Below are 19,031 nucleotides of genomic sequence, written 5' to 3' on the forward strand. Positions count from 1 at the left end.
TTATCGATCAACAAAGTAAAAACCAGAAAGACAGAGATTGTATCTAATTTACTTTGAGAGATTTATTGCAATCTATTTTCACAATCTCATATGAAGACTTTTTGTTAAGAATGTTCTCACCTGCTTCTCTACCTGCCACTCATGTAAATTAACAACTGGCTGGTTTCCTCCTGATTTTTAAATTGCAAGCATCCAGTTATTTCAGCTTTGAGCCAATTCTGTACTTCAGAATATCCAATCTTGCTGACATAAGTTAAAAATGCAGAATTTTTATTGCATAATTTATTAAAATGTTTAGAAACATGATACAATTTCATGTGACACTAGAATACTAACTCAAAGTATCACATTTTCATTAAAAATGTGCACAGTTGCCAATACAAAGAGTCTTGATCCGTTAAAATATTTTCTTTTAAATAAACAGCTAAGGATAAAAAAAAAATTATTGTGGCACTTTAGTAAATCAGATTTTTTTTTTTTATTGCATATTATAATGCTCAAATCGATACAGGTTCATCAGTAGCAGGGGATATGCTTGCAATCACATCATATCTGCAGGGCAAATCATCTCAAACTTTCAAAAGCCACTCCTGTTAGGGTGTCAGTCGTTTGGGATCCCGTGGGAACATGGAGGTCTGACGAACATTATGCAGCCCTAGGTACAGCATGGTTACTCTCTCCAGCCCTACAGCAAATGATAAAAAAAAAAACCATCAGTATAGTCAGTCTTTTGTTTGAAACTCTTAAGAAGCTGAGGGTACTTTATACCCACAGCAGCCTCAGACAGTAGTGTGACCAAAGACAGATGTACGCATTAGCACGTCCGACTACAGAAAGGAGCTAGATCCAAAAATCAGGGATTTTGCACACAGCGCCTTCTGCCACGATACAGACGTCATTTGGAACGTGTATCAAGACCCAATGGTACCAGAGACTCAACCCTGCTCCGAATCACTTCGGACTTTCAAGAGAGGTGGTGTAGAAAATTGAAATGGGAGGTGGGTAATCGGGAGAGCTGTATCTTGAATACAGTAACAGCAGTATAGTCCAAACCAGTCTTAACAGCTTCAGAGTAAGAGACATTAAGTGCCATAAGCAACTACAGTAAAAACCTCGCAGTTGGGGAAGTTTATCCCAAACCCTCTCCAGTACAAAAATGTAGATTCAGCAATACGTACCCATATAACTATCTGCTGCTATCTTTATGATAATAAATTATTTCACTGGTCATTGTGTTCTTTCTTCCTGAAATCTTAGAGGTTATGTGTGTACTGTCCCCATGTGCTGCAAGTCGAGCAGGCCGGGGAGAAGACCGGCCTGGCTGAACAGAGAGCTTTGGCTGGAACTCAGGAAAAAAAGGAGAGCTGACCGCCTTTGGAAGAAGGGGCAGGTGACTCAGGAGGACTACAAGGATGTTGTGAGGTTATGCAGGGAGAAGATTAGAAAGGCAAAGTGTTCATTCTCACAGCATCTCCTGTTTGGCTGACACTTGGCCTGGCCTCTGGGATGTGCCATGAGGAGCATTTACTCTGCAGAAGAGATGGTAGCTTCAGCTTCCTTTATGTCAGTTCTGACTGGTCTAAATGATTTTGGATCATCTGCAAATGCTGCATCTCCTCTGCTCACAAGTACTGCGTGATCACTGATGCTTACATCTTGTAGGTATTTCAGAACAGCTGTCTCAATAGCGTACTGCAGATCTAATGCATTTACTGAAGGCATAGTTAGGAAGTTGTTCTGAGAACATGCTGGGAATGTACTAAATATACTTTACAAAAGTAAGGCAAATGCAGAAAGACTGAATCAAAGAAATCACTGTGTTTATTGATCAGGACCTACAAAGTGTCCTATTTCAATATGCATGAACAGATTTCATCCTGCTAATGAAAGCAGTGTGCACAACTGTGAATTGTTATCATTAAGATGTCTAAAACCTATCTTTTTTTTCATTTTAATATGTAAAATACTCACACTCAAGACACGAAGCCTCAGTATCTTTGCTGAAACAATTGGTGTCAGCCAAACTGATCAGTGACATTCAGTCAAATCACTAAGACAGAAGCAATCACTGATTTCTCCCCACTGCAGAACAGCTTCATCAAATGCGCTAAGAGACTGGTCGCTTCTGGTTTTAGTAGGCTATGATAAATCCATCCATACATAATACAGTATTTTCTTGCTTCCTTAAATTTTCCTTATTGGTCAAATTTGAAAGTGATACGCCTGGCTAATAAATCAGCATTTTTTCTTGTGATCACCTACTTTTTAAACTTGCCAGACTGTGCCATTAATATTTTGCCTATTTATTTTATGATGATCCTTACATTTTAGCTTCTCTCCTTAAATTCTCCAGGATAGAACAGCCCCACACATTTACCTAACAGGGTTACTATTCTGAATTTTATATTGAACCCTGCTTGAGACTGAGCAGTTTAAATTAAGCCCAGGCTAACACAAAATAAAATACCAATACTTACCTATTCCACCACCTGCGTGTGGAGGTGCACCAAAACGAAAGGAATCGATATAAGCCTTTATTTTCTCCAAATCTAGGGAGGAAAAAGATATGTTTCTCACCTGCTTAATGAACCCCAAGCCAAACATACAAGTGACCAGAGGACTGCAAACACAACAAAAAATTTACCAATTTAACTTACAAACTAACAGCGAGGTTTTACTCATTAAACATATAAATTATCCAGGACTATCTGGAAATTATGACTATAACAGTTTTGTTTTACAATTTTGTTAATAACTTAATCAGGGAAGGAATTCTAGAATTAAGTAAGGGCTAGGCCCAACTGTTCACTGTAACTTATGGAAAATGGTGACTTCTTGAATAACCTGCAGTGAGGAAGTGAAGATTTAGCAACTACTTCTCCATCTTGCTACAGTGGGAGCTACTCCTTTTTTGCTACTGCCTACCTGCCACTTCACTTTGCCATTCACTGAAAGCATAATTTTAATCTGCATTTTACTCTCCCGATCTCCACCTAGTTTACTCTTTTACCCTTCTACTATTAGCCAGCCTTGTCCCTGTTGAGTCTTTTTCTTTTTTTTAAATTTCACCAATGGACGCTTCTTGCTTATTTGCTCTCAGTTCAAGATTTAAAAAGGACAGCCAACCCCACAAGACTCTGCTGGAGTACTCTGTAAGAAGTTTTTGAGATTACAGAGAAGCACGACTGAATGAGACTTGTTTGTCTACCCTTGTTCTATCGAAGGTATTTCCTGCATTATGTTCTCTCTAAAGTCCTCGGAAACAATTCCTTTTCATCAAGGTGTTGCTGGGAAACTAACTAGTTTCTTAATACCACCACTCTAGATTAAAATGGTTCAACAGAATTAGATGGATTAACATTAAGGATGAAACAGTACTGTGATTGTAGCACTACTGCCATATAACAAATTCTGCCCCAAGTTCTCCCTCTAAAGAAGACAAATGCAATCATGATTTATTTATATTCTTTTAAATTGAGCTTCATATTGTTTGACTTGTTACCAATGCCATGATGCTGGGCTCTTTCCGTCAGCAGCTGAGGATCGTGAATTCTCTGAGCTCCGGACAAAATCTCTTCCCCTCTCATGAACATATCGTAAGAGTTAGAGTTTTTCTGGAAAGACAAAGATGAGTTTATTTCCTACCTACAGCTGCTCCATTCTTAGGTGGCAAATCTGCACCTCTTAATAACTTCACTTATGCTATCCAAAGCTGTGCAGTAAGACTGCAATGTATTTGGAGTCTGCCTGGGAATTACAGCCCTTTGTCTCCTCTCATTAAACTGAAGTTGATTTAAAAAACTGAAGTTCATCTGCACACCCTTTGAAAAAACATTACACTTGCATGTAGCCATCCCAGCAAAAGATGCTCTAAAGATAGTGATCCTGGATTCAGGAATAAACTGGGGCATTTCTAACAATGTAAAAAAGCATCTTTTCTGTTAAAGTGTCTGTTGCCCGGGAAGAATGTTTTTGCCTCTTTTCAGTGATGGCAGCAGTGCTCGCTCTGAGCATGGAGATCTCTTCATAAAACTCTCCCAGTTTTAGCTAGATTCCTTCTGGTATATTTTCACCCGTGAAGATTGACTGTAAGCATTTTACAAGTCATGTAACACTGACCTAATCTTGTTATTGGAATTTTAGTTATAACAGCAGATCATATAAATATACTTTATCTATTTTGTCAAGTTATCCCTACATAGAATAATTTAAACTACAACAAAAAAAAAAACCATTGACAACAACAAAGAATTTTACTTACAGGGTTTACTGGGTCTGGCATTGTATAAAAAGGCCTCACAGCAAGGGGATATTTGTCAAGAATATAGAAGTCTGTGTCATACTGAAAGAAGATAATTTAAAACAGTTAGTACAAGAGAAAATGATGTATAGAACAAATTACAAGAGGAAGACACAACCAGTGAATCTTTGAAAAAAAAAAATAGTTATCAATAGAAGTGGTGTATTATTTTTCAGTTTTCCAATACTACTTCTAGTGTAAAATTAGGAATGTTTAGCAGTAACATGTCTTGCTGTAGTAATATGTTTTTTGGTTTTTTTTTCCCCAAAGATCTCACCTTCTCCTATAGATTTAGTTAGAATCTGGTTTGTTTTTTTTTTTAATTATTGTAAGAACTGGTTTTGGAACGTACTATCCTGTTTGGTGTACTCAGTATAACAGATGACAGAAATAAATATAAAAGATTGAAAATGGTTTGAAACAGCTTATTAATGATAAAGACAAAACTGTCAGTACATTAAATAAGCAGCAGCAAAATGGGAATGCAGTCAGACAATTAAAAAATGCTTATGCTAATCACAAACTCTTCACCACTTCTGCATGTTCTGAGACACTGTATTCTCAATCAGTGTGTAAAAAGTTGTTTTACATGAAGTACGCACTTACACCAACCCAATGACTCCATGACACCAAGTTTCAGATTCAATGACAAATTTATTTATTCTAAAATAATTGTTACCTTTTCCTTTACCAGGCGTCCCAGGAGCTTTTCATTAGGTGTGCTGAAAAAGATTATCACTATTAAAATTAAGTGATTTAAACTTGTACTGATTATATACTTCATAAAGCTGAAAAGGTTTCAAGCTACAGATCTGCTGCACCCTGCTGTTTAAAAAATCTAGTACTTGTTTCTGAATGTTTTGTATTGTGCAGACAGAAATTTCAGAAATACAGTATATTTATTTCTGTTCCTAAATATTTTGTGTTGGTCCTAGAAATCCCTTAAATTAACTGATACCTAAAGATACTCTTGCTCTTAATATAACTACTTCCTAGTCATCATATTCTGATTGCTGAAGAATTGTGTACTCTATTTCCTATTGGTATATACCTTGTGCAGCCATTTCTTCTTAGGCACACTAAGTGAGAAACACCATAAGCAGTTGCTGAGGAAATTATTTTGTTCTATCACTATCTTACGACTGAAACTTCTATTGACGCACAGATCGTTTAACTGTAAAATCACACATTTACTACACTGTCGGTGTACTTTACAGACACTTTACTACCACTGTCACAAGATTCTGACTCATTTGTGTACTGCCAAAGTACCTCAGATCTTCTTCATCACCCATCTCAACGCCAGCTTCTCTAAGCATGGCCACGGCTTCACGGTATTCCAGCCTCAGAGTTGGCTCCAAAAACTTAAATGGCTCACAGGGGAACTGTTTGTTCACTGTCTGAATTTCAGTTTGGAATCTATATAGGAGGAAACAAGAACAGAAGCAAAATACAAAACAATCAAGAAATGTATGCTTCTTGCATCTAATAATGATTTTGCAATGGCAATACAATTTTTGCCACAAGAGGTCCCTCTTGCAACGTAAAAAACTTTTAAAGCCACTTCTGGAGAAATTCTGTACAATTCTAATGAAATGTTTCATGTAAGTTAATGCATCTACTTCAATGATATACATGTTAATATTTTACTATTACTTCTGTTTTATTCCTTTTGTAAGGAATAATTGACTAGGTCAAATTGCCACAGTAAAGACATCGAGAAATCATCTCTTTGATTTGTAATATTTACCTGGGTTCTCCTTTGATTTGAGTAATATCCTATTTCAAGTATAAAAGAGAAATTTCCTTCTGGACAGATGAAAAGATCTGCATTTCTGCTGGCAAGATAGTCTAATTTGTGAGCAAATGAAAATGAGTTCCTAAACTTCTGGCCTGGCTTTTTAATGAGTTAGACTGTGAAAAATGGAAAATAATCTTTGCTGCTTTCATGGCAGAGATGCAGGCTGTTACAATAAATTTGATTCAGAAAAACTTTCTTAGAGAGTAAATATTGAGATTAATTTCAAAATAGAACAATCAATCTACCTGTAGTGGCACAAAAAGAAGGACGTTTTAAATTAATGATGGATCACTTCTGCTAGGAAGTCCATTCAACAGTAAACAAGTTTTCTTAGTGCTAGCTAGCGTACTCTAGGAGATGCAACTCAGGCTAAAAATAGACAGTTTACTGGCCTATGGCTTGAGTGAACTTTAAAAGTCAGGCACAAAGAAACAGTTAAGAACAAAGCAAAAATGTTTGAAGTTCTGTTGTAAATCAGATTACTAATGATTATCTGACAAGCTGAGGATAAAATGCTCACCCATATCATAAGACAGTGCAAGAGATCTCAAACAAATGAAGTTGCTCATGAAATGGACAATGCTCTCATTACCTTTCCTGAAGTCCCTTGAATATCTGCACCAAGGTATCTGCAATCTCATCTACCACTTCATGATAGTGATAGTTAAAAGCCATTTCAATATCCAGACCAACAAACTCAGTCAGGTGTCTGTGTGTATTGGAGTCCTCAGCTCTAAATACTGTAAAATCAAACAACAGAAATTCTAACTGACCTGAAATTATCATTCCATTTTGAAAAATAACAGTGACAATCAATCACATCAGTATTTGGATCAGGCAGACAATGCTGTCTTTAAACATGAGAATTCTCACTGAAAAACAAAGAGAACTAGCTGCCTCCGAGCATCATTTATAACAACAGTGACAGCATTATTGTAGCTGTGGTGCTCAAAGGATACAAGACAGACAAGACTTGTAGAGAGGCAGTATCTCTTGTTAGACCAACAGACAGAAGTGGAAAAAACAGACAAGCTTTCAGGCACACAAGAACTTTCAGATTTGAAAACTGCCTTTTTCAGAGGAAATGGACTTGTGCACGTGTGTGTGTTCAGTTTTTTTTTTTTTTTCAGGTATATGGAGTCTAATATAAACATGTCTTCCTAGAAACCATGACTCATTTGTTAGTAACTAACAAGAAATTTAAGATCTTCTGAATGACTTGCATCTTTTTTTTTTTTATTTTATAAGCTGCTATTGACTTGTCTTCCAGCATTTCCAGCTTACATATCTTTAAACTTGTTTTTGAGGTCTTAGAAAAAAAAATGCTGTATTACCACCTAAAGAGGTCATATCCTATCAGCTTTTGAGAGAGCATGAGACTAGAAATTATTAATTTTTTATTATTTACTGACAGCCCAGTTAAAAATATGCATTTTCTAAATAAAGTTGTTCGGTACACATACAAAAGCAAGGGATAAGTATATGTTAATATGCAGTCAGAAGTACATAAAACCTAACTTGCCTATTTTAACTGCTTACTACTGGGCAACTAAAGGCTACTGGGCATGGTTAATAGGAAACTATGGCTTCAGTAATCACAGTGTTGTTCCATGTTTTACTAATTTCTTCATATTATCAATTTCCAATACATTGCTGCTCTTTCTCCTCACAGAACAGTAGGCACTGGAGAGGAGTACTCCACCCTTATTTCAGCATTTTAGTTTTGTTCCAGCAACTTCTCTGTCAGCTTTACTCTCATTAGTCACCCCAACTGAAATTTGTGTTTGGTGAGTGAAACTATATTAAGTGAAACCATTCAAAGCTTTCAGTGTGCGTGTTATCTTATTTGTACCACAGCTGCTAAAAGCCATCACTGCACACTTCACACTTTGGATAAAGCAACACTTTTCTTACCTGGCCCAACGCAAAAAACCTTTTCAAAGTCAGCACATATACACATCTGCTTGTACAGCTGTGGGGACTGAGCCAGGTAGGCACTGCTTTTGAAGTATGATACGGTAAACACATTGGCTCCTCCTTCACTGGCAGCTGAAAAGCAAACGCTTGCAGTAATTATTAAAATAAAAATGTAAAAAAATAAATCAGAAGTAGAATTTCTAGCCTATTGGTCTTACATTTAGAGATCAGAAGGAGATTTTTCTTTGAAACATACGGGAGGAAAAAGATATATTTGCATCCATTAATGCTAAGGGAAGTTTTGCAGCTCAGGACTGTCACACATTGACTTGCAAATGTGCAAATTTAGTTGGGGTAGTTTAACATGTTACCATGCCCAGCTATCCCTCACCTTGGAGTGAGAACAGCAGAGAACACATGCTTGTACCACCATATCTACTTGCAGCCCAACGTTTCTGTGGAAACCAATCTTTATCGGTGACGTAGGCTTCCAGGGCTTAACTGCAGAGGCTGAGATAAAAGCACATATCCTGTTTTGCCAGGACCATCCTCTCTAACTGAAGGCATAAATATCTCTCAGAGCCAAAACTAGATTTACCAGAGGACATCTGCCAAAGGTATAAAGCTTTTTCTCAGTTTGAGGCAGTTTTCATAGAAGGTTACCTTGAGAGAATAGGAACCAAGAACACATGCATGTGAATCCCTTACTGCAAACTGCCTACCAAAATTATCAGCCGAGTCACTTTACCTGCCCATTTCCCAGTGTGTGATACGAGAGTTATAGTTGCCTAAGTTGCTAACAAAAGCATGTCAGATTGAAAGACTAGTTAATAACCTTTGAAAGTTCTAATGTTAAGATAACTCTAGGTAAAGTACTAACTATTATTATTCCTAACCATTCCACTGAGACTAATGTTTCTTTCCTTTCATTACCACTACTCCTACTGAAATGGTTTCAGTGAATATTTACAGTTATTTTTGAATATAGGTAACTTTTAAAATCTCAAACAGCTGTGATATTTAAATTTGAAGTTTAGTAAGGATTGCATCGACTTAACTTAGTTATTTTTACATAATATGATCTCATTCAAACAATAGGATGCTTGCTTGCTTGCTTTCAATGGTACACTGCACAGTAAGAATAGCACACTTCCTCAAAGGTCCTACGTAAATAAACTACTTGGGAGTCTTTAGCACTTCATGCTGTTTCAACTCTCTCTGTAGGAAAGAAGTTATCCAATCTTATAGCTCAATGATACTTTCCGTGTTGCAAGAACAGTTGCTTACATGTATTTTGTTAAAAAGCCCTTTTTTATCTCAATCAAGAGCTATTTTCAAAAATACAAATGCAGAAGTATAAAATTCAGTAGGCAAACTGTATGCATATAATGAATGCACATACAATGAGAATAATACAAATATTCTGCCCTACATTTTCCATGCCATATGTCTTAGCGACATCAACAAAGCCTCAAAGAACACCAATAAGATGGAAGAAAAACATCCATGAGTAAATCAAGTAATTTGACTTTTGAAAACAATACAGCAGATCAACAACAGAACTAGAAGCAAAATCTACATTCCCAGACTTTTAGTCAGGCTGAAGCTGTTACGCCACATTTTCAGAAAAATGATCTACCACCTTCTATTCAGGCATACGCTCATTGCTAAAGAAGTGACATATTGTATATGATGGCATCATCTTTTATACCGCGATATGTTTGTTGTAAGTGCTTTATGATGGAAGCTGCTTTTAATCTAAATTAGAGTAGGGGTTTTTTTGATACTGGGAATGGAACTGGCAGTGCTCAACACTGAGAACACTGACTTGAAGAACAATGCATATGATCAGACATCTGTATTTAAGCAAATTAAAACTTTAAATGCGCTGCAGAGTACATAAATCAGGTATATATAACATTTGTCTTGTCATTCTTTTAACATTCAAAGTCAGGAGAAAAGTAAAGAACAACTTTGACACCTGCTAGAAGTTTGCTATGTTGCATCTAAATTAGAAATAGAACTTTATCTTTTTTAAATAAAAACTTAATAAATTTTTGGCAGATAGGTACACTGAGCAACTGTAAAAGAAGCAGACCTGTAGCTGCTGGATCACATATACAATACCTGAAATGATTTTGGGAGTCTGAATTTCCACAAATCCCTTGCGAATAAGAGTTTCTCGGAAAAGCTGACAAATACCAGACTGAAGGCAGAAGATTGCCTGACTAGTGGAGGTCTATAAGAAGAAGATAAAATAATGAATCCTAAGTTAGTTTTTCCTGACTCTGTTACTTTTTCTGTACAGCTGGAAGGATGAATCTCTTCTCTTAGGAACACCTGATTATTGTATTTCCCTAAACAGAGAAAAGTGCAAATTGGTAATTGTTTATTACACAAAAAGAAACAGCAAAGGAAACAAGAGAAACTCCTCATTTCAATTTATGGCATATTCAGTTATAAAGGAGGCACTACGGTCAATTCTACATTTAAAGAATCACTGATTTATGAGATGTGCTTCTGCGAATAAAGGTTTTCCAGAAATAAATTGAATAAAAACACTAAACCTATTAAAAAGCTTTCAGCACACTGAACTAGAACAGCTGCCGTAATACACAGCACATGATAAAAGCAAAGCCCTCAATAACTTACATAAGGTAGAAAAGTTTGTGTCTAAAAGGCTACGAAATACAATGTTTTTCATGTGAAAACACAGCCACATGTTAACCATGTACAAAACTGCCACAAAAACATCCCAAAACCAAGGTCTAAACTCCCAGCATTTAAAACAGTCCACCTAACACCTGATCATATGAACTGCAGTTCCTCTGTCTTTTCAAAATTTACTCCATAAGTACATTTAGCTGAAAACAAAAGTAGATTTAGCTGAATTGATCATCTTTTTGTTTATGCATGTGATGCAGTTAAGCTACTTATCTGGTTAGCAAATACCTACGCTAGATGTTCCTGTAACACTCTTAGGCTTTAGCACGAAGAAAAAAAAAAAAACCCTTAGTGAACGCTGAAAACACTGCAATACGTCAACACCGAACCCATATCTGATTTTGCGCTTGCAGCGTTTAAGACCTGACAGTTAGCACCCTAGAAGCATATATAAAACCTAACGAATTCTTGCAAACTAAGAGAGCAGTTCTTTATGACAATCTGCGTCATAGCGCTGTTTACTTCTTCTTTCTGAAAGGTACCCAACTTTTCAGTTAGGGTAAGAGCAGCCTTGTGGGCTCTTTCACATGACTCCTACCAAACCACAAAACAAAAAACCCCCAACCAAAACAAATTATATAAGCACCCAAACTTAGACAGTCTGTCAGTAGATACGTTGAAATAAAGCTGCACGTATCACCTCTGCAAGATAAAGATATCGCTTCACTGAAAAACCAAAACAGAAAACAGTAATAATACTGGAGATATGCAGTAATTCGGAGGTATTTGCAATTTTAGCTGACCGATAAAATATCTCAGGAGTTTAAGTGGTTGAGACTAGTAAATAATAGCTAGCAGCTCTCACTGTCTGAGAGCATTAACCACAGCCGCTACTCCCACCACTTTCAAAATGAAGGAAATGAGGTTTTGAGCAACAGTTACAAAAGTACCCTCAAACTGTTTCACCTTTTTTACATGGGTCTCCCAGAATCAGACACATGCTAAGACTTAGCCTGAGTTCTGGGCATAATTTGGCATTGTTACATCAAAGCACTGGGATGATTCAAAGGGATATTTTATTTTATTTTTTCTTTTCTTTTCTTTTTTTTCCCCTTAACCATCTCCTTCTTAGAAGCTGAAAGACGTTTTCCAAGAGATGACAACTTAAACAGTCACATTTGGGTTTACCACTACAGTTTTTGATGAACTAGACAAATTTCTAAAAATGCTAAGAGACAAAATGCGTAACATTTATTTAAAGTGGGATAGTAACAATGCCTCCTCTACCCTTCCAATGAACCAACACCAGTTTCACACCAGAGCAGGTAAGAATGCAGTCCTAAGTCATACAGTCCTAGGAAATAGAAAAATGGTTGCTAAACCCAATCTGAAGGCAATTACTTGGTCTGACACCTAAAGTGTGCACAGAAACACAGCCAGTCCATAGCTAACACAGTTTTCCACTACCAATAGTTCATCAGGTGGTAACTCTTCCTGGCTTTAGTAAGGATGCAGAGCAAACACTGTATTCCTAATCCCATCTGTAATGATAAATTATACTTAAAAAATAGTATTTATGAAAGCAGCCAAATTCACCAATCTGGACACTGAAGCTTTTATTTAACTACAGACCAAGGAAAGAACAAGCAGCAATTCTCCATACCTCAAATTAGATCTGACAAGACCACTCTTCTTTCTACCAAAGGTGGCTGAGTTTCAGTGCCCATTCATTCAAAGGCTGCCAACAAGGATAACTGTTGAGAATTTGTGATACTGCAGGCCCGTTGTGAGAATTAAACAGGCCAACAAGACATTTGAGATAAGCTCCTAAAGAACTGCAACTTGTCAACGTGCAGTGGAGTCAGATGGATGACCTCAAAAGTTTTCTGTGCCACTACAACTTTCCAAATATTTTAAAGATGATTCTGTAACACATGGAGCAAAACTCTTGAGATTTAATTACTTTGCACTGGTACAATGTTTAGGACAAAAACAGAGTGAATTTATCTGAAGAAAATAATTCAAGCTCTTGTCCTGTCTTTAACCGAGATGCTGGTATGTATATTACCATGTTTGGTGCAATGGTAGGTAACACAACTACCATTTGAGCCACCACACTCAGGTACAACACAGCAAACTAAAGACAGAGACAGCTGTCAAAATGAATTGATTTTTACCTTTGCCTTAAAAAAGATTTTGCCATGGCATTCTTTTCCTGTAGTGTTTACTCTAATATGAGCTCTTCCACATACATACTGACAAACTATCTTATCTGAGACTATAGCAGACAGTAAATATTCCTTCAAGACCTAAGCAGAATCAGAAACAAACTTATGCCACTTAAATACTGTTGCAGTTAACAGTGCTAATGTTTTAACTTGGCCTGCAGAGTTGATTTTACAGGAAAACCCATTATTTTTAATAATCACCTTTGTTACAGACAGCAGAAAAAATGTTCAGCTAACAATGCTGAAATATGAGTTTCAGTCATAACCTCACTCTAATTTCACCTGTGTGTTTATTATTTAAATGCCACAAAGGAAAATATTAATAACAGAACAGAGCATATTTTAACACTATAAGCAAGATTATAAAAACAATTATCATGTTTCATTCAGCACAAGCTGCAGTGCTAGAATAATCACGGCCACGTAAGTTGCCAGAGACCAATGAACGTGTTTCAATAGAATTGAGGGCAGTTAGCACCTTCTGTGATCATATCTCAAAGAGGTGCGACTGAGGCACAGACACGTACAAGTTGTGAACTTTTCTTTTTACTCTCATGTCAGCTGTAGAATTTGTTCCACTCTCGCCTCAGTTTTGCTTTTCTGTTTGCCTGCTGTAACTACCTATGAACAATCATTAAATACATAAAGTAGGCTAAATAAAAAGGGAAAATAATGCAATCTATATTCTTTTAAGTAATATACATTATTTAAAATAATGTAAATAATTTTGCAATTCCTCTACTATATATATGAGCAATGAACTTTTTCTAGGAAATAGGATTTACGTTAAGTAACATTTTTTTAACCCCAAAGTGACTGAAGTCAACTTTTATTCAAATGTCAATATTAGTTACAGTACAAGAAGATGATATGAACATGAAGTTTGTTGTCTAAATGACTGGGACTGTGTTATGTCTTCACCATCAAATCACTACACACAACAAATCAAACTATACATCTGCTTGTTCATTACAGCTTGAATTCAGTCAGGGACAACACAGCTTTTGCAATGAGTAAATTGAATTCAACGCAATGAAATCAAGCTTGAAGTAATCAAGTATTTTGAAAAAAAATGCATTAAAATCAGTGTACAGTTGCATTATCATATAACATAGTCTGACATCCATAAACTACTAGAGATACAGTTTAATGTTTATGCTCTACCCTGAGCAGTTTAAACAGGATAATATTGACCGTAAAGACTATGCTTTGGTCTCAATGAACTGTGCATTAGCAGACACAATTATAACATCAGGACTGCAAAATGCATATAATTCAAGTCAAATTTGGACAGATACTGTTAAGATAAAAACCCTGCTGGACATCAAAAATAAGCCAGAGCAAGGACATCAGTCAGGGCCATTGTTAAAACTTGATGAACCTGAATTGATCTTTTTTTTCACAGGAAGACATACTAAGAAGCAAAACCCCCAAATCACTGTTTCACCTGTTGTCTTTTCTTCATTGCTTTTCATCTACCACAAGTCTTCATGAAGTATGGTTTCTGTAGGTGTTTTTACAGACATGGAAAGTCTACACATCACTGAATATTTCAGTTAAACTTAAGAACAGCAGAAAAGTAAAGATTTAAGAACACAATCAGTGCTCCAATTTGCCTTTTTTAATTGTTCTGATAAAGGACCAGTAAATCAAACATCCCTAGAATCAACTGTTTTGACTTTCATTAAGCTACCGCGAAAAACAGATACCTAGGTCAACAGCGGTTTCCTCACGGTCACTTGTGGTTATGTGAAAGAAAATTTGGTCTATACAAGGACTCTTCTTTCTGCTTACCAGCTCTCTTGTCTCTACACCCCCAATTTTTCTGCTCCACAAGTATGTGATCTGTATTTTATAAGTTAACCCATCAGGAACAGGTTCATTCTTCTTCAGTCATCATTCCTTGGAAAGGATTTTTAAAGCCCCTCCACCCTAAATAATCACCATTTTCCCTCCAAACATCAGAATAACAACTACAGCAATAGCTTGGGATCTTGGCATTTAAGTACTTCCCATCCCTAACGTCAAAAAAACTACCAGACACCTCTGGAAGGTCTTTGTCAACAACCAAAATGCAAGACTGTTAAAAATACAGCGCACTACGCAGTCTATTTTCACACGTACACAAGAAGTGGCAGTCTTGCAATCTTTGTAGAATACCTTGCATATGACATCCTCACTAATGCAACTCCCTTATTATTAATCACAGCCTTTCTACTGCATCATAATCAAATTCTCCTTGGTATACATCATAGCTGGATGGAGTGATGCCGTTTTTGGAAATCCAGTCCTTTTCATTCATGCAATAACTGAGTTTCAAGGCTCCGCTTTATCATGTTTTGGCCCTATCCAATGAACTCATTGGTTAATCACTACTTAAAATTAGTTGAACTACTTAACTACTTTGAAGACTGTATTTAAATGGACAAAAAGAATTTTAATTCCATACTAAGGACTTTTTTTTTAGTCTGAGTCTAGCCAAGATCTATGCATTTAGTTTGTTAAATCTTTCTCCAAAAAACAGTATCTCTCTTTTTGATGTTTGATGACCTCCTTCTTCCTTAAAAAACTGGGGCACTGAGGAAACCAGAACTAGATGGTACATGTATCTGCGGTTGGACTTCCTCCTGCACTTGTAGGAACAGATCATCACAGCATCTCTGTTAGAACTATCCTGTTAACATTTCTTCCCTGCTGCCCATGATTTGGTTTTCCTAGAAAGAAGAGGTATGGGAGAGCAGTGGCTAACAATGGTTTCAGATATCTCTCTGAGCTTTTAACACATCATGTCTTCTAATCCTGCTTAGAACATGCCTACTTATGCAGTGCTCAAATACTTTGAGCATCTCAGTGCCAGAACTCTTCCAAATTTTCCAATAAATAACTGACTTTTTTGTTTTATTTCCCAGGTCCATAGATTGATTTACCAAGAAACTGCCATTATCAGAACTTCGAAGGCAGTACTAGATACACCATAAAAATGAGCTAAGCACACTCTTCATTCAATGAAAAGCTAATGAAAATTTTATTGTGAAGAGCTAAATATGGGAAAAGAGCAGAAACCTCAGGTCAATATGAATGGTTAGTTACCTACACACTTAAGTGCTAGTTCTTGTTTCATTAAAAAAAGAAGAAAAGTTCTGTAAGTGATTTAGTAGATAGTTTTTTGCTGCTGATCAGGCAGAGTAAATATTTGGGAGGTATATGAAATCACAGAAGGCTGTGTCTCTATGACCTGGATGAAGAAAGGTGTTTCATTAGAAAAAAGGAAAAGATATGAATGTTGTGGAAGAAGTAAAGAGAATGAGATTGGTATCATGGCCTGGTACAATTTCACTTGCAAGGCATGCATTACAGCACCTCAATTACACATCACATTCAAAATTTCCATCTTACACTTCAAAACTGAGCTCTTACTACAGTTTTTGGGTATCAAAGACAACATTTGAGATGAAATGCTGTCTCTAAATTGTCCCTATTCAGTCACCTTTGACTTTTGTAAATAAAAAAGCCCACATGTATGCGGCCACATGCCAAATCCTAAATGTTCACCTTTAAACTATTAATACGTGTTCTTTTATTAATGTCAGGAAAGGTGAACATTTAGGATTAAAAACCCCCGTGTTTTCACAATGTCACTCACAAATAAAGAAATACGTTGTTTAGTTTTCCTGTGGCCAGCAATACACTTCCATCAAATCCATGACTTTTATTGCTTCATGGATTAGAAATGTGAAGAATAAACACTTGCAGGCAAGCATGCAACACAGCACGTTCCTTACCCTCAGATCAATGACTCTGTTGTCCAGTCTTGTATCTTGGTTTACAGTAGCTCTTCCATCCTAAACAGTTGTGCAAAAATACATAATGAATACATACACCTCCAAAAAAGAAAAAAAAAAAAAACCCACCCAAGAAAACAAAATCAATGGAGAAAAACATCCTTTGGCTAAAAGCCAAGGGCTACTTCTAAGTTCAGTAGAATTTCTAGATCATTCTAGAAAGAACATACAGCAAATGGCCAGCATAGCAAAGCTTAAGGTGTAACTTCTCCCAGAGTTCACAGGCAGAACCCAACTATGAGGATCCAGAAGACACACACACAAAACTGCAAACCCTCTGGTTCTGACCTTCTACTGCAGTTCCGAAGACATCAAAGCTATAGAGATTTCTAACACAGTTCTACATAACATAAAGGAAGTAAAATGCAAGCCTAACAAACCCCTCAAAATCACTGCATTAAGGAAGTTGACCGGCTTTCATGCTTTTGTTCAATTACAAAGACAATAAAAAGTATTCGAGGATGCAAAGTTTTCACCTCCTCGCCTTCCACTTCTGGCCGAACAGCATCATCCAGCTGTAAGGGTAGTCGGGGTTCAGCTAAACTGATCACATAGATCTGAAATTGAGACAGGAACAGAAATAGCATGAGACTCAGCTCAAAAGGAGGTGTGATTTACGAAAGGGTATTTCTGGCATAGACTTGAAACAGCGTTTGCATAGGCTGTTAGCTGTAAGACTGTGATTTTATTCAAATACTTGAGATACGTGGGTGCATTCTCAGGACAATACTGGAAGTGCTTAGTTCTTATTTTCCTTTTGAAAGATTAAAAATATCTTTTCTTCTTCTGGGAAGCATTGAGTTGAGCAAGTACATGCTGCCTGAGGGACAAGCCTATTGGCACGAATGCCAGGTCTGTGCTAGATTTCACAGAGTTTTAGGTTCCGATTCCAGCAAGATCATCCTGTTGTTCTCGTTGTTAGTGTACGACTTTACTTATCATCTGATTATATCTGAAAGGGCCATTCCAGATCAAATTTATGAGATACCTAAAGTACAATCACAGAAGGAAAACCACCTTGCCTTGCCTTACAGGCTAGTCATAGGTGCAGTGAATTGGATATTCTTTCAGAAAAATCAAGCCTATGATAATCTGCACATATATTAAAACATGTTTCTTCAAAATCTGCAGATTTTCCCCAATGCTGCTAGCTAAAATTTACCTTACTGCTCTAACTATAATAGCCATTGTACTCTACCCTTGAGGTGACTCTGTTTCAGCTGTATTGTAGGCATACAGTTTGGCTGAAAACCTTTAGAAGGAAAGGATATTACATAAAGGTTTAAATACGGTTTCTATTTAAACAAATTATAAAGTTGCACTTCCTCCAGCCCTACAGCACAAGCTACAGGAATTTTAGATTTCAAGAGCTTGCATACTGTTAAGCCAGTGCTTTACTTTTGCTGAGAGTTATGTATTCCATTCCATTGTACTAAGGGGAAGATTGTAACTTTCTGATAAAGAAGAAACTTCTGACTTGCACTTAAAAAGAAGCAGACTTTTTATTACAGTACCAGCTGCAGTTAAGAATCAAAAACTAGAATTGCAAGGATTCCTAGCCAAATTATTCTAGTGAGATACTTTACTTGATACTGTAATTCAAATGGCAGATAAAAATAGGAAATTCTAAAAATCACATCTCTTAAAACCAGAAATGTTTCATGGTTACGTATGATACACTGACATTTATAGTTTAAAGCAGTTAATTTCTCTGGTATGGGACTGCTTACTGACAAAGTTTATATATGTAGCTAGACAGACAGCCTAGACAGGTAATCCCTCAATTAACCAGTGCTCCATTTGCTCTAAAACTTACCCTTTGAACGTGAAGCTCAACATCTTGCTGAGTACAACCTCCGATTTTCTGATGTGCTTTCCTCACAACGCCTTCCACATCCACAATGCTCTCTTTGTTGATGCTGTCAATAAAGATAGGACAGGAGGCTTACTGAATTTCATTGCACACTGCACCAGACTCAGTACTGAGCACTAGGATGTTCATGTACTGCATGGACTGCTAGAACAACAAAACAGAGTTAAGGATTTAGGTAAAGTTACTTATTATATACATATAACTGAGTAGTGAAGGACTTTGCTAAAATATTCCCAGTCACAACAAATTCAAACTGGGATGAAAGACCTAGGAGGGAAAGTATTATGATTAAGCTTAGTGCTCGCTTGTTCTTTGTGTGTGTGTATACATAAACTGACAAGTTGCATAGTTCTTTTTCTAGGCCACATACACTCTTGTATGTGTCAGCTGATGCAATTATCTGAAA

General features: G+C 36.6%; 1 protein-coding gene across 1 annotated transcript in view; it reads right to left on the reverse strand.

Annotated features, from left to right (window-relative positions):
* Nucleotides 1–73: 73 nt before the first annotated feature.
* The window catches only part of DARS1 (aspartyl-tRNA synthetase 1), a 39,906-nt gene continuing 20,948 nt past the window's right edge, over nucleotides 74–19,031 (reverse strand). Inside the window, exons 5-16 of the mRNA XM_082312816.1 lie at nucleotides 18,569–18,671; nucleotides 17,229–17,309; nucleotides 16,693–16,752; nucleotides 10,146–10,257; nucleotides 8,016–8,150; nucleotides 6,694–6,841; nucleotides 5,573–5,719; nucleotides 4,980–5,022; nucleotides 4,262–4,342; nucleotides 3,503–3,614; nucleotides 2,478–2,549; nucleotides 74–685 (exon numbers count right to left, since the gene is read on the reverse strand). Of these exons, the coding sequence (XP_082168942.1) occupies nucleotides 594–685; nucleotides 2,478–2,549; nucleotides 3,503–3,614; nucleotides 4,262–4,342; nucleotides 4,980–5,022; nucleotides 5,573–5,719; nucleotides 6,694–6,841; nucleotides 8,016–8,150; nucleotides 10,146–10,257; nucleotides 16,693–16,752; nucleotides 17,229–17,309; nucleotides 18,569–18,671 (1,186 nt within the window). The 3' untranslated portion in view covers nucleotides 74–593. The remainder of the gene's footprint in view (nucleotides 686–2,477; nucleotides 2,550–3,502; nucleotides 3,615–4,261; nucleotides 4,343–4,979; nucleotides 5,023–5,572; nucleotides 5,720–6,693; nucleotides 6,842–8,015; nucleotides 8,151–10,145; nucleotides 10,258–16,692; nucleotides 16,753–17,228; nucleotides 17,310–18,568; nucleotides 18,672–19,031) is intronic.

The sequence above is a fragment of the Platalea leucorodia genome (genome assembly GCF_965183815.1).
Source record: "Platalea leucorodia genome assembly, chromosome: 5".
In the NCBI taxonomy this organism is placed as follows: Eukaryota; Metazoa; Chordata; class Aves; order Pelecaniformes; family Threskiornithidae; genus Platalea; species Platalea leucorodia.